Genomic DNA, 12989 nt, shown 5'->3' on the forward strand with positions numbered 1-12989 from the left:
CTCCTAGTTGGTTGTCCAGTATAGTGTGATCAACTCCAAAACCATATATACATGAACAAAAATGGACTCAGCAGGTTATATATATATGTCTTTGTGCATATATATCTATATGTGGTGATAATAAGCTAAGACAAAGCTACAAAATTGGGAGTGGAGACTATGGAGGAGCTGGAGGGAGTAAAATAAGTGATGTAAGTATATTTTAAGTAAAAATATATAAAATAGATATTCAGACCCATCCCAGAGGATCTGCTGCACTCAGAGCATTGTTAAGAACCGTCCCCTACAACCCAAAGTCCCAGAGCTGCAGCTGAGAGACCAGCTGTGGCACACCAGGGACCCATCATCCACCAAAACCCCACCCTCCAGAATACTACTCCATTTCTGCCCCCTCCACCTAGTCCTTTCTGCTGGGGCAGACTCCTAGCTGGTCTGCTCCCATGAAGACACCATATCCTGACCAATCCCAGAGGATGTGCTTTACTCAGAGCAGTTGAGGTTCCACTGCACCCAGAGCAGTTGATTCCTAGCTGGTCTGCTCCCCTGAAGACACCATATCCTGACCCATCTGCATGGATTCCTTCTGATCTGAGCTGGTTCACTGAGCAGACCTTGGGCACTATCTCTGCAACCGATCTCACAACACCCAGAGGAAGCTGGACTCCCAGGAGCTCTAACACCCCCAGGATCATAGAGGAAGTTGGACTCCCAGGAGCTCCAACACACCCAGGATCACAGGATTCCAGGATTCCAGAGGCAGCCTGACTCCAAGGAGCTCTCACAGGCAGGATCACAGAGACAGCTGATCTCTGAGGAACTCTGACACATCCAAGATAACAGGAGAGACAGGCTCTAGTCTAAGTACAGTTAGCACTAGAGATAACCAAACGGCCAAAGGCAAGCACAAGAATGTAAGCAACAGAAACCAAGGTTACATGGCATCACCAGAGTGCAATTCTCCCACCATAACAAGTCCATCACACAGGAAAAGCAAGATTCAGATTTAAAATCACTTCTCATGATGATGATAGAGGACTTTAAGAAGAACATAAATAACTCTCTTAAAGAAATACAGGAGAACACAGGTAAACAAGTAGATGCCCTTAAAGAGGAAACACAAAAATCCCTTAAAGAATCACAGGAAAACACAATCAAACAGGTGAAGGAATTGAACAAAATCATCCAGGATCTAAAAATGGAAGTAGAAACAATAAAGAAACCACAGAGAGAGACTACCCTGGAGATAGAAAATCTAGGATAGAGATCAGGAGTCATAGATGCAAGTATCACCAACAGAATACAAGAGATAGAAGAGAGAATCTCAGGTGCAGAAGATACCATGGAAAACATTTACACAACTGTCAAAGAAAATGCAAAAAGCTCATAACACAAAACATACAGAAAATCCAGGACACAGTAAGAAGACCAAACCTAAGGATAATAGGTGTAGAAGAGAGCAAAGGTTCCCAACTTAAAGGGCCAGTAAATATCTTCAACCAAATTATAGAGGAATACTTCCCTAACCTAAAGAAAGTGATCCCCATGAACATGAAAGAAGCCTAAAGAACTGAAAGTTGGTTTTATTTAGACCAGATTAGACCAGAAAAGAAATTCCTCCCATCACATAATAATCAAAACACCAAATGCACAAAACAAAGAAAGAATATTTTAAAAAGCAGTAAGGGAAAAAGGTCAAATAACATATAAAGGCAGACCTATCAGAATTACACCAGACTTCTCACCAGAGACTTTAAAAGCCAGAAGATCCAGGACAGATGTCATACAGACCCTAAGAGAACACAAATGCCGGTCAAGGCTACTATACCCAGCAAAACACTCAATTACCATAGATGGAGAAATTAAGATATCCCATTGCAAAACCAAATTTATACAGTATCTTTCCACAAATCCAGCACTTCAAAGGATAATAGATGGAAAACTCCAACACATGGAGGGAAACTACACCCTAGAAGAGGCAAGAAATAATCTTTTTCCAACAAACCAAAAAGAAGATAGCCACAAAACATAATTCCACCTCTTAAGAACAAAAATAACAGGAAGCACAAATCACTTTTCCTTAATAGCTCTTAACATCAGTGGACTCAATTCTCCAATAAAAAGACATAGACTAACAGACTGGATATGGAAACAGGATCCAGAATTTTGTTGCATACAGGAATCACACCTCAGTGACAAAGACAGACACTACCTCAGAGTTAAAGGCTGGAAAACAATTTTCCAAGCAAATGGTCCCAAGAAACAAGCTGGAGTAGCCATTCTAATATCAAATAAAATCAACTTTGAACCAAAAGTTATCAAAAAAGACAAGGAAGGACACTTCATACTAGTCAAAGGAAAAAATCAACCAAGATGAACTCTCAATTCTGAACGCAAGGGAACCCACATTTGTAACAACCTGTTCAGGTCAGTCAACAGGGTCTCTAGCGCAGGAGTGAGGATGCACACTTCCAATTCCCTCTGTGTCCTTCACTGTATCCTGCTTACTGGAGCTCCAACATTGAGGCACCACTTTGCAACCACCTGAGCTGCGGGGGATCACTTTGTAATGGCCTGTTCTGCTTCTCTGGTCCTCGGGTCAGGGCTTAACAAGAGAGAGAGTGGGGAAGATGCGAAGAATGGAGACAAGACAGGGAGTCTGATCAAGTCTTGTCAAGTCTCATTTATTGAAAGTAAATCCTGGGTATTTATACCCTTTACCACGTGCCTTGCCCTCGTGGACAAGCACAGCTGAAGGCACTATGTCATGTGCCTTGCAGCGTGGATATCACCTGCACCTAGCTAGCAGCGTGGAGACCATGTGCGCCTTGCAGCTGGCGGCACTAAACAGCAAATCAAGATATATGAGGAAAACAAGATATTTATCAGAATGTGCTCAGCTGTTGCGGGCTGTTGAAAACAAGTCTCTTGTCAGGGTATATGGCTCAAGATGGCTGCAAAGATGATAGCAGCTTTCAGCTAGGAGTCGGCTCCCAACACACATTCATAATAGAAACTTTCCTAAAGCTCAAAGCACACACTGCACCTCACACAATAATAGTGGGAGACTTCAACATCCTACTCTCAGCAATGGACGACACATCATGGAAATAGAAACTAAACAGAGACATAGTGAAACTAACAGAAGTTATGAACCAAATGGATTTAACAGATATCTATAGAACATTTTATTCTAAAACAAAAGAATATACCTTTTTCTCAACACCTCATGGTACCTTCTCCAAAAGAGACCATATAATATGTCACAAAACAGGCCTCAACAGATACAAGAAAATTGAAATAATCCCATGCATCCTATCAGATCACCACCATGGATTAAGCTGGTCTTCAATAACAACAAAAGCACTGGAAAGCCCACATACATGTGGAAACTGAACAGTACTCAATTATGACTTGGTCAAGGAAGAAATAAAGAAAGAAATTAAAGACTTTTTAGAATTTAATGTAAATGAAGGCACATCATACCCAAACTTGTGGGACACAATGAAAGCAGTGCTAAGAGGAAAACTCATAGCTCTAAGTGCCTACAAAAAGAAACTAGAGAGAGGATACACAGATGTGCAGCTTGACAGCACATCTGAAAGCTCTAGAACAAAAAGAAGCAAATACATCCAAGAAGAGTAGACAGCAGGAAATTATCAAATTCAGGGCTGAAATCAACCAAGTAGAAACAAAAGAACTATGCAAAGAATCAACAAAACCAGGATCTGCTTCTTTGAGAAAATCAACAAGATAGGTAAATCCTTAGCCAGACTAACCAGAGGGCAGAGAGACAGTATCCAAATTAATAAAATTAGAACTGAAAAGGGAGACATAACTGCAGAAACTGAGGAAATTTAAAAAAATCATCAGATCCTACTACAAAAGCCTATACTCAACAAAACTGGAAAGTTTGGATGAAATGGACAATTTTTTAGACAGATATCAGGCAACAAAGTTAAATCAAGATCAGATAAACCATCTAAACAGTCCCATAACCCCTAAAGAAATAGAAGCTGTCATTAAAAGTATCCCAACCAATAAACTCCCAGGACCAGATGGTTTTAGTGCAGAATTCTATCAGCCCTTCAAAGAAGACCTAATACCAATACTATTCAAACTATTCCACAAAATAGAAACAGAAGGAACACTACCCAATTAGTTCTATGAAGCCACAATCCAAGAAAACATCAGAATAACCATCCCAGGAATGCAGGTATGGTTCAACATATGGAAATCCATCAATGTAATCCACTATATAAACAAACTCAAAGAAAAAAAACACATGATCATCTCACTGGATGCTGGGAAAGCATTTGACAAAATTCAACACCCCTTCTTGACAAAAGTCTTGAAAAAAATCAGGAATTCAAAGCCCATACCTAGACATAGTGATAGTAATATACAGCGAACAAGTAGCCAACATCAAATTAAATAAAGACAAACTTGAAGGAATCTCACTAAAATCAGGGATTAGACAAGGCTGCCCACTCTCTCCTTACCTATTCAATATAGTACTCAAATTCTTAGACAGAGCAATTAGACAACAAAAGGAGGTCAAAGGGATACAAATTGGAAAGGAAGAAGTCAAAATATCACTATTTGCAGATGATATGATAGTCTACTTAAGTGACCCCGAAACTTCCTCCAGAGAACTCCTAAACCTGAAAAACGACTTCAACAAAGTGACTGGATATAAAATTAATTCAAACAAATCAGTAGCCTTCCTCTACTTAAAGGACAACAAGGCTGAGAAAGAAATTAGGGAAATGACACCCTTTACAATAGTCACAAATAATATAAAATATCTTGGTATGAATCTAATCAAGCAAGTGAAATACCTGTATGACAATAACTTCAAATCTCTGAAGAAAGAAATTGAAGAAGATCTCATAAGATGGAAAGCTCTCTCATGCTCATGGATTGGCAGGATTAATATTGTAAAAATGGCCATCTTGCTGAAAGCAATCTGCAGATTCAATGCAATCTCCATCAAAATTTCAATTCAATTCTCCACAGAGTTAGAAAGAGCAATCCTCAAATTCATTTGGAATAACAAAAAACCCAAAATATCAAAAACTATTCTCAACAATAAAAGATCTTCTGGAGGAATCACCATCCCTGACCTCAAGCTGTACTACAGAGCAATAGTGATAAAAGCTGCATGATATTGGTACAGAGACAGGCAGGAAGATCAATGGAATAGAATAGAAGACCCAGAAATGAACCGACACACCTATGGTCATTTGATCTTTGACAAAGGAGCTAAAACTGTCCAGTGGAAAAAGGACAGCATTTTCAACAAATGGTGCTGGTTCAACTGGAACTCAGCATGTAGAAGAATGCAAATCTATCCATTCTTATCTCCTTGTACAAAGCTCAAGTCCAAGTGGATCAAGGACCTCTACATAAAACCAGATACACTGAAACTCATAGAAGAGAAAGTGGAGAAGAGCCTCAAACACATGGACACAGGGGAAAAGTTCGTGGACAGGACACCAACCGCTTATGCTCTAAGATCAAGAATCAACAAATGGTACATCATAACATTGTGAAGCTTCTGTAAGGCAAAGGACACTGTCAATAGGACAAAACAGCAACCAACAGATTGGGAAAAGTTCTTTACCAATCTTACATCTGATAGAGGGCTAATTATCCAATATATACAAAAATTGAAGAAATTAGACTCCAGACAATCAAATAACCCTATTAAAAACGAGATACAGAGCTAAACAAAGAATTCTCAACTGAGGAAACTTGAATAATCAAAAAGCACCTAAAGAAATGTTTAACATCCTTAATCACCAGGGAAACAAAATGCAAATCAAAACAACCCCACGATTCCACCTCATACTAGTCAGAATGGCTAAGATCAAAAACTCAGGTGATAGTAGATGCTGGCGAGGATGTGGAGAAAGAGGAACACTCCTCCATTGTTGGTGGGACTGCAAGATGGTACAACCACTCTGGAAATCAAGCTGGTGGTTCCTCAGAAAATTGGAACATAGTATTACCTGAGGACCCAGTTATGCCACTCCTGGGCATATACCCAAAAGATGCTCCAACATATAACAAGGACACATGCTCCACTATGTTCATAGAGGCCTTATTTATAATAGCTAGAAGCTGAATAGTAACCAGATGTCCTTCAACAGAGGAATGGATACAGAAAATGCGGTACATTTACACAATGGAGTATTACTCAGCTATTAAAAACAATGTATTTATGAAATTCGTAGGTAAATGGATGGAACTAGACTATATCATCCTGAGTGAGGTAACCAAATCACAAAAGAACCACATGGTGTGCACTCACTGATAAGTGGATATTAGCCCCAAAACTCAGAATACCCAAGATACAACTCACAGACCATATGAAGGTCATGAAGAAGGAAGACCAAAGTGTGGGTGCTTTGTTCCTTCTTAGGAGTAACAAAATTCTCAAAGGAGAAAGTACAGAGATAAAGCGTGAACCAGAGATTTGAGGAGGGGCTGTCTGGGGACTGCCTTTCCTGGGGATCCATCCCATGTGCAGTCACCAAAGGTAGACACTGTTGTGGATGTCAGGAAGTGCATTCTGACAGGAGCCTGATATAGCTGTCTCCTGAGAGGCTCTGCTGGAATCTGACATACACAGAGGTAGATGTTGATAGCTAACCATTGAACTGATCATGAGGTCTCCAATGGAGGAGGTAGAGACAAGACTGAAGGGGCTTGCGGCCCCATGGGGAGAGCAACAATACCAACCAACCAGAGCTCCCAGGGTCTAAACCGCCACTCTGGGAACACGCATGGAGTGACCCATGGTTCCAGTTTTATATGTAGTTGAGGATGGCCTTGTTGGGCTTCGGTAGGAGAGGAGGTCCTTGGTTCTGTGAAGGCTGGATGCCCCAGTGTGGGGGAATTCAAGGGTGGGAGTAAAGAGTGGTTGGATGGGTGGGGGCACACTCTCATAGAAGCAGCAGGAGGGGTTTCTCGGGGTGGGGGATGGGGAAAGAGGATAACATCTGAAATGTTAATAAATAAAATATCCAATAAAAACAAAACAAAAACTACACACACACACACACACACAAATCAAATCACAAACTCAACAACACAAGAATGAAGATTAAAGGAATTTGGGGAGTTGCCATTCCCAGAAACGTCATTTGTTGCATGAAGTTTTGCTGCTTACAACTGTTGTGAGAATTTTCCTGGAATCAGCACTCTGACACTATTCAGAGTGGAAGAGAAGAGATGTCACCACTGGATCAAACCATCTCAGGTCCAGTTTGTATTCTCACTTATACTCTATAACCACAAGGTGGGGCAAACAAGCCAGCAAAATTTTACAGATGCTTACATGGCAGCAGTCAGTAGGTTGTCAAGGGCAACAACAACCTATTGTTTCATCTCTTTTTCCAGCTGCTTCTCCAGCTATTTCCCTGAGTCATTCTGCTTCAGGTAGGTAGTGACATCATGCTTGGTACATAGGCAGTGCAAGCAGTGCTTTAAGAAAATCACTAAATAAATCAACAAATCAGAATTAATAGTTGGTCATTTCTACCTTATTCTATATCAAGCTACTTAGGAAATAGAGCAATGTATGAAGGAAGGGGAATTTACATAACATCTTCTATGCAATTGATTTGGGGCACTTTTTCCTGTTGCCAGAACAGCTAACACAAACGTTCTTTAGTGGACTGTTCCAAATCAGCTTTAAGCCTTCTTCATGATAATACAGGTCCTCTGCTGCTGTCTTTATCTTGGGTCAGCTTTTCCGAAAACTGTTTCCTCAGCCCTTCTGCTTTTCTTAGCCCCTCCCACGCCTGTGCCTAAAGCCTATCCAGTCCAAACTGCATCTATTATTTCAGTGAATCCTTCATGGTCCCCAAAGCTAAAAGTGTAAGGGATTGGGAGATACAGCAAGTTTGGCAAGTGATGAGATTGCTATTGCAATCTCAGTCTTCCTGAATGCTTTGTATTCTTTACACTTAGAACTGAATGAGGGCCTGACTCTGGTGGTTAAGGATGCTGTCAAAAGACTTCAAGCCAAATCCTCTGACCTAGAGGTCAGGGAATTTCATTTTATCAAAAGGAAATTTGCCAGGATATACAGGCCCTTATTGGAGAAAAGATCCCAGATCATCAGTGTCTTACATGAACCTACAAAAGAATATGAGGTACAAAGTTTTAAATTATGACTATAGTGAGGAGGCTTAGATGTTTGGTTCAAGGATGAAGACTTGGAGGGTATCCTAGTTGCTTTTCTGTTGCTAGGAAGAGACAACATGACTGTGGTGGTTTGTATAGGTATGGCCCTGATAGACTCCTGAGTGTGAATACTTGGCTCATAGGAAGTGGTACTATTAGGAGGTGTAGCCATGTTGAAATAGGTGTGCCCTCATTGGAGGAAGTGTGTCACTGTGGATGTGGGCTTTGAGATCTCATATATGCTCAGGCTCTACACAGTGTGGAAGACAGTTTCCTCCTTGCTGCCTTCAGATTAAGATGTAGAGCTCTCAGCTTGTCTAGAACCATACCTGCATGCTGCCATGCATCCTACCATGATGATAATGGATTAAACCCCTGAAAATGTAAGCTAGCGCCGATGAAATGCTTTTCTTTATATGAGTAGCCTTACTCATTGTTTTTCTTCACTGCAATCAAACCCAAACTAAAACAGTGGCCAAGGCAACTTAGTTTTTGAAAGCATACACTAGGAGGCTTGCTTACAGAAGTAGCTGAGCTATTACATGTTGTGATAACAACCAGGAAGCAGGTAGAGAGAATGATATTGTGAGCTCTCTGTCGCTCCTGCCACCATGCCTTTGCTCCACCACTATGGACTCTAACACTCTGAAAACATAAACTCAAACAACTTATAAATGAAAGTATTTAATTGTTTTTTTTGTATTTTAATCCACAATTAGTAGGCAGAGATAAAGAGACACAGTGGAAATGGATTGAGTCTTTCGAAACCTCAAAGTCCATTCCCAGTGACACATTTTGTCCGTGAAGGTGCACATCTTAATCCTTCCTAAACAGTTCCACCAATTGGGGACCAAGTATTCAAACATATGAACATATGGGAGCCACTCTTATTCAAACCACTACAGATATAATTATGTAAATCGAAAAGTAATAACCTTGTTAAAATAATGGTTAAATTGTGCTCCCATATGGTAGACTGCTAGATGATTGCTAATTACACTTTTAAAATGTACTGATACATTTTAAAATATGAATCTGGTTAATCCCATCTGTGCTGTTGCCAACAGAGTCTGGATAGTTCTGCCTGTGCTAGTCTCAGTCTGGAAGCTTAGTCCAAGTGGCAAGTCTTGTGTTCCAGCCCAGTCTAGTCAAGATGCTTGACTTTAGCCTGCCCAGGTGTGCTGGCTAATTTTTATGTCAACTTCACACAGGTTAGAGTCATTTGGGGAGGGAGAGTCTCATTTGAGAAAATGTCCTCACCAGATTGCCTAGAGGCAAGATTATGAGGCATTTTATTAATTCATAATTAATTAGTAGTGGTGTGAGTAGGCCTAGCCCACTGTGCACAGTGAACCCCCTGGGCAGGTGGTCCTAGGGTGTATTAGAAACCAGGCTGAGGGGCTGGAGAGATGGCTCAGCGGTTAAGAGCACTGATTGCTCTTCCAGAGGTTCTGAGTTTAATTCCCAGCAAGCACATGGTGGCTCACAACCATCTATAATGGGATCTGATATGCTCTTCTGGTGTGTCTGAAGATAGCTACAGTGTACTCATATAAATATAATAAATCTTTGAGCTGGAGAGATGGCTCAGTGGTTAAGACACTGATTGCTTGCTCGTCAAGAGGTCCTGAGTTCAATTCCCAGCAACCACATGGTGGCTCACAAACATCTGTAATGGGATCCGATGCCCTCTTCTGGTGTGTCTAAAGACAGGTACAGTGTAATCAAACACATTAAATAAATAAATAAATAAATAAATAAATAAATAAATATTTTAAAAAAGAAACCAGGCTGAGTAAGCCATGGAGAGAAAGCTAATAATCAGCATTTCTCCATATCTTCTGCTTCATTTCCTCCCTTCATGTGCTTGCCTTGAGTTTCTGCTCTGACTTCATTGATGTGGAACTATACACTTCAAATAGACCCATTACTTCTCAAGTTTCTTTTGGCCATGGTGTTTTATCACAGAAATAATGAAGTAGTCTCTGGTCAGCAGGGCAGGCAGAATAACAATCCACAAGAGACAAGAAGGAAATCTGGTTCAACACAGCTCAGTTAGATGGTATTGGTTCAAATTTTTAAAGTCTGACCCTGAACAGTTTATTTTAGAAATATCTAAGTACAATACAACTTTGGAAAAAAGTTTCCCAGAGCAACACAATCCCATGTACAAGGAAGCATAATTATTTTGAAACTCTTCTCAAAGTACATGTCACTTCGTCCATGAAGATGGGTTTTAGAGATAGGTTACATATGTTAAGTGCTAGGAGAGGATCTGATGTGGTCTCTGTAGAGGTCATCTGGGCTATTAGCCACCTCCACTCATATAGATAGCACGATGTCACTCAGACTATTAGCCACTTCCAGTCCTGCTTGGATAGCTTAGTGTAACTTGGCCCTAAAGATAACACAAAGATCACCTAGGCTATTAGCTGCCTCCATTCCCAAATTTCTGGGTGGAAAACAAGTTATACATCTTTTTCTTTGAGAAGATAACCCTTCATGTTTAACATTTCTGGTTTCCTTAGTGCTACCTGTGAGCGCAAGGATCTTTTTGCTTCAACACAATAGGACAGAAATTGGTCCCATGTTCATAGGTCTTTTCTGTAACAGAGATGGCCATATGCTTTGGGGAATATTTATGGCAGTATTTGTACCTTGGTCTGGGAAAGTCATTGGTTGCTCAGAGCATAATGAGAACTACACTGGTCGTGTCCCATGAAAGGAAAGGCTGTTCCTGAGGGGTCTGACATCCCCACAGAAACCTCTTCATAGTAGAAAACATGGCCCCAGAATGCTATCTGCTTATATACTGATTTGAGGGTATTCTTGTTCAGTCCTGGTTTCCATCATAGTGGTCACAAATTCTAGAGAGCAGAAGAAAATACTGGCAAAATATTTGTTGGAAACTTTTATTATTTATTTATTTATTGTTCTGATTTTCTTTTCTTTTTTTTATTGGATATTTTATTTACATTTCATATGTTGTCCCCTAACCCCATCCCCCACCCATCTGGGAACCCCCTATCCCCTTACCCCTCCTCCTTCTTCTCTGTGGATGTAACCCCTACCTACCACCCCCCACTCCCCCCTCCCCACCCTCAAAATTCCCACCCCCTGGGGCGTCCAGCCTTCATGAGGTCAAGGATCTCATCTTCCACCTATGCCCAGCAGGGCCCTCCACTCTTACGTATTCAGCTGAAGCCCTGGATCCCTCCATAAGTGCTCCCAGGCTGGTGGTTTAGACCCTGGGAGCTGTGGTTGGTTGGTATTGTTGCTCTCCTCATGGTGCCACAAACCCTTTCAGCTCCTTCAGTCCTCACTCTAACTCCTCCATTGAGAACCCCATGATCAGTTCAATGGCTAGTTGTGAGCATCTGCCTCTGAATATGTCAGACTCTTGAAGGCCTCTGAGGAGACATCCATATCAGGCTCTTATCAGCATGCACTTCCTGACTTGTTGGAAACTTTTAATAACTGACTTAGTTAGAGTTTTACTGCTGTGAGCAGATACCATGACCAAGGAAACTCTGATAAGGACAACATTTAATTGGAGCTGGCTTACAGGTTCAGAGGTTCAGTCCTTTATCATCAAGGTGAGAACATGGCAGCATCCAGACAGACATGGCACAGGAGGAGCTGAGAGTTCTGCATCTTCATCCAAAGGCTGCTAGCAGAATACTGGCTTCCAGGCAGCTAGGATGAGGGCCTTAAAGTCCATACCCACAGTGACACACCTACTCCAACAAGACCACACCTTCTAGTAGGCCATCTAGGCCTTCTCTTTAGGCCAAGCACATACAAACCATCACAGTAACTTAAATGGTCTGGAATACAAGTTACATGATTTGGCTACAGAGAAATCTCTTTACAAAAGACTGCTGGGGAAGGGGCACCTGCTCATCTGGTTTACTTCAAAGAAACAGTTGCAGCACTAGGAATTGCTCCAATACTATGGAAAATAAGATCTGTTCCAGACTATGCTGTTCCAAACTGGGGAAAGATTTTTGAAAATGATGCTTTTGAACACGTAGTAGCACAGCCCATGTCTGTAGTCAGTAGACCTATGGCATTTATAAAGGTGTGAGAAAATATGGGGTGAACACCTGAGACATTTAATAGTATCAAATATACAGAGGAACCACTAATAATTAGCTGATTGTGGGCTTTCTCTCGATACTGTATTAAAGGTCTCTGATATTTTAGGTAAGAAGTTTCCTGTTACTGAGAATACAAAAGGCATAGAGTTATTTGAGGAGATGCAGTGGATAGTAATACTTTATAGGAGATTGTAGAGGGAATGAAACAAAAAAATGGAGTATAGAGAATGTTGCCTTCCATTCTGGTGAAGCTTTGCTGGAGAAGTTAATGAGAAAATAGTTACAGATATATTGTAACCAATGCCCCAAAAGAGTGCCAGTTATCTTTACATAAGACACCAGCAGGGGATTTCATCACACTTGAAGTAAAAGGAGACCTTGAAGAATATAATCACCATTTTTACATACTGTTTTCAAGAATAGAAAGATGACCAATGTCATCCCCATTGAATCCTGTTAGCCTGCCCAACATTGAAGAGATGGAACCTGAAGAGACCTCCTCCAGTAGATAGACATGGCCCCCAGTTGAGGCAGGAGACCACCCACCCATCTTCAAAATTTTTGACCCAGAATTGTTCCTGTCTAAAGGAAATGCAGGGACAAAAATGGAGCAGAAACAGAAAGAAAGGCCACCCAATGATGGGTCCAACTTGGGATCCATCCCATGTGTGCTGATCAAACTCTGACACTATTACT

General features: G+C 41.0%; 1 protein-coding gene and 1 pseudogene across 1 annotated transcript in view; both read left to right on the forward strand.

Moving 5' to 3' along the window:
- LOC114624513 overlaps positions 1-10733 on the forward strand; it is a 111568-nt gene extending 100835 nt beyond the window's left edge. The window contains exons 7-8 of the mRNA XM_028771454.1: positions 7978-8162; positions 10722-10733. Coding sequence (XP_028627287.1) covers positions 7978-8162; positions 10722-10733 — 197 coding nt within the window. The remainder of the gene's footprint in view (positions 1-7977; positions 8163-10721) is intronic.
- Positions 10734-10911: 178 nt separating this feature from the next.
- On the forward strand, positions 10912-12753 carry LOC114624514 (annotated as a pseudogene).
- Positions 12754-12989: the final 236 nt, after the last annotated feature.

Source organism: Grammomys surdaster, unplaced genomic scaffold (assembly GCF_004785775.1).
Source record: "Grammomys surdaster isolate TR1022 unplaced genomic scaffold, NIH_TR_1.0 207, whole genome shotgun sequence".
Classification (NCBI taxonomy): domain Eukaryota; kingdom Metazoa; phylum Chordata; class Mammalia; order Rodentia; family Muridae; genus Grammomys; species Grammomys surdaster.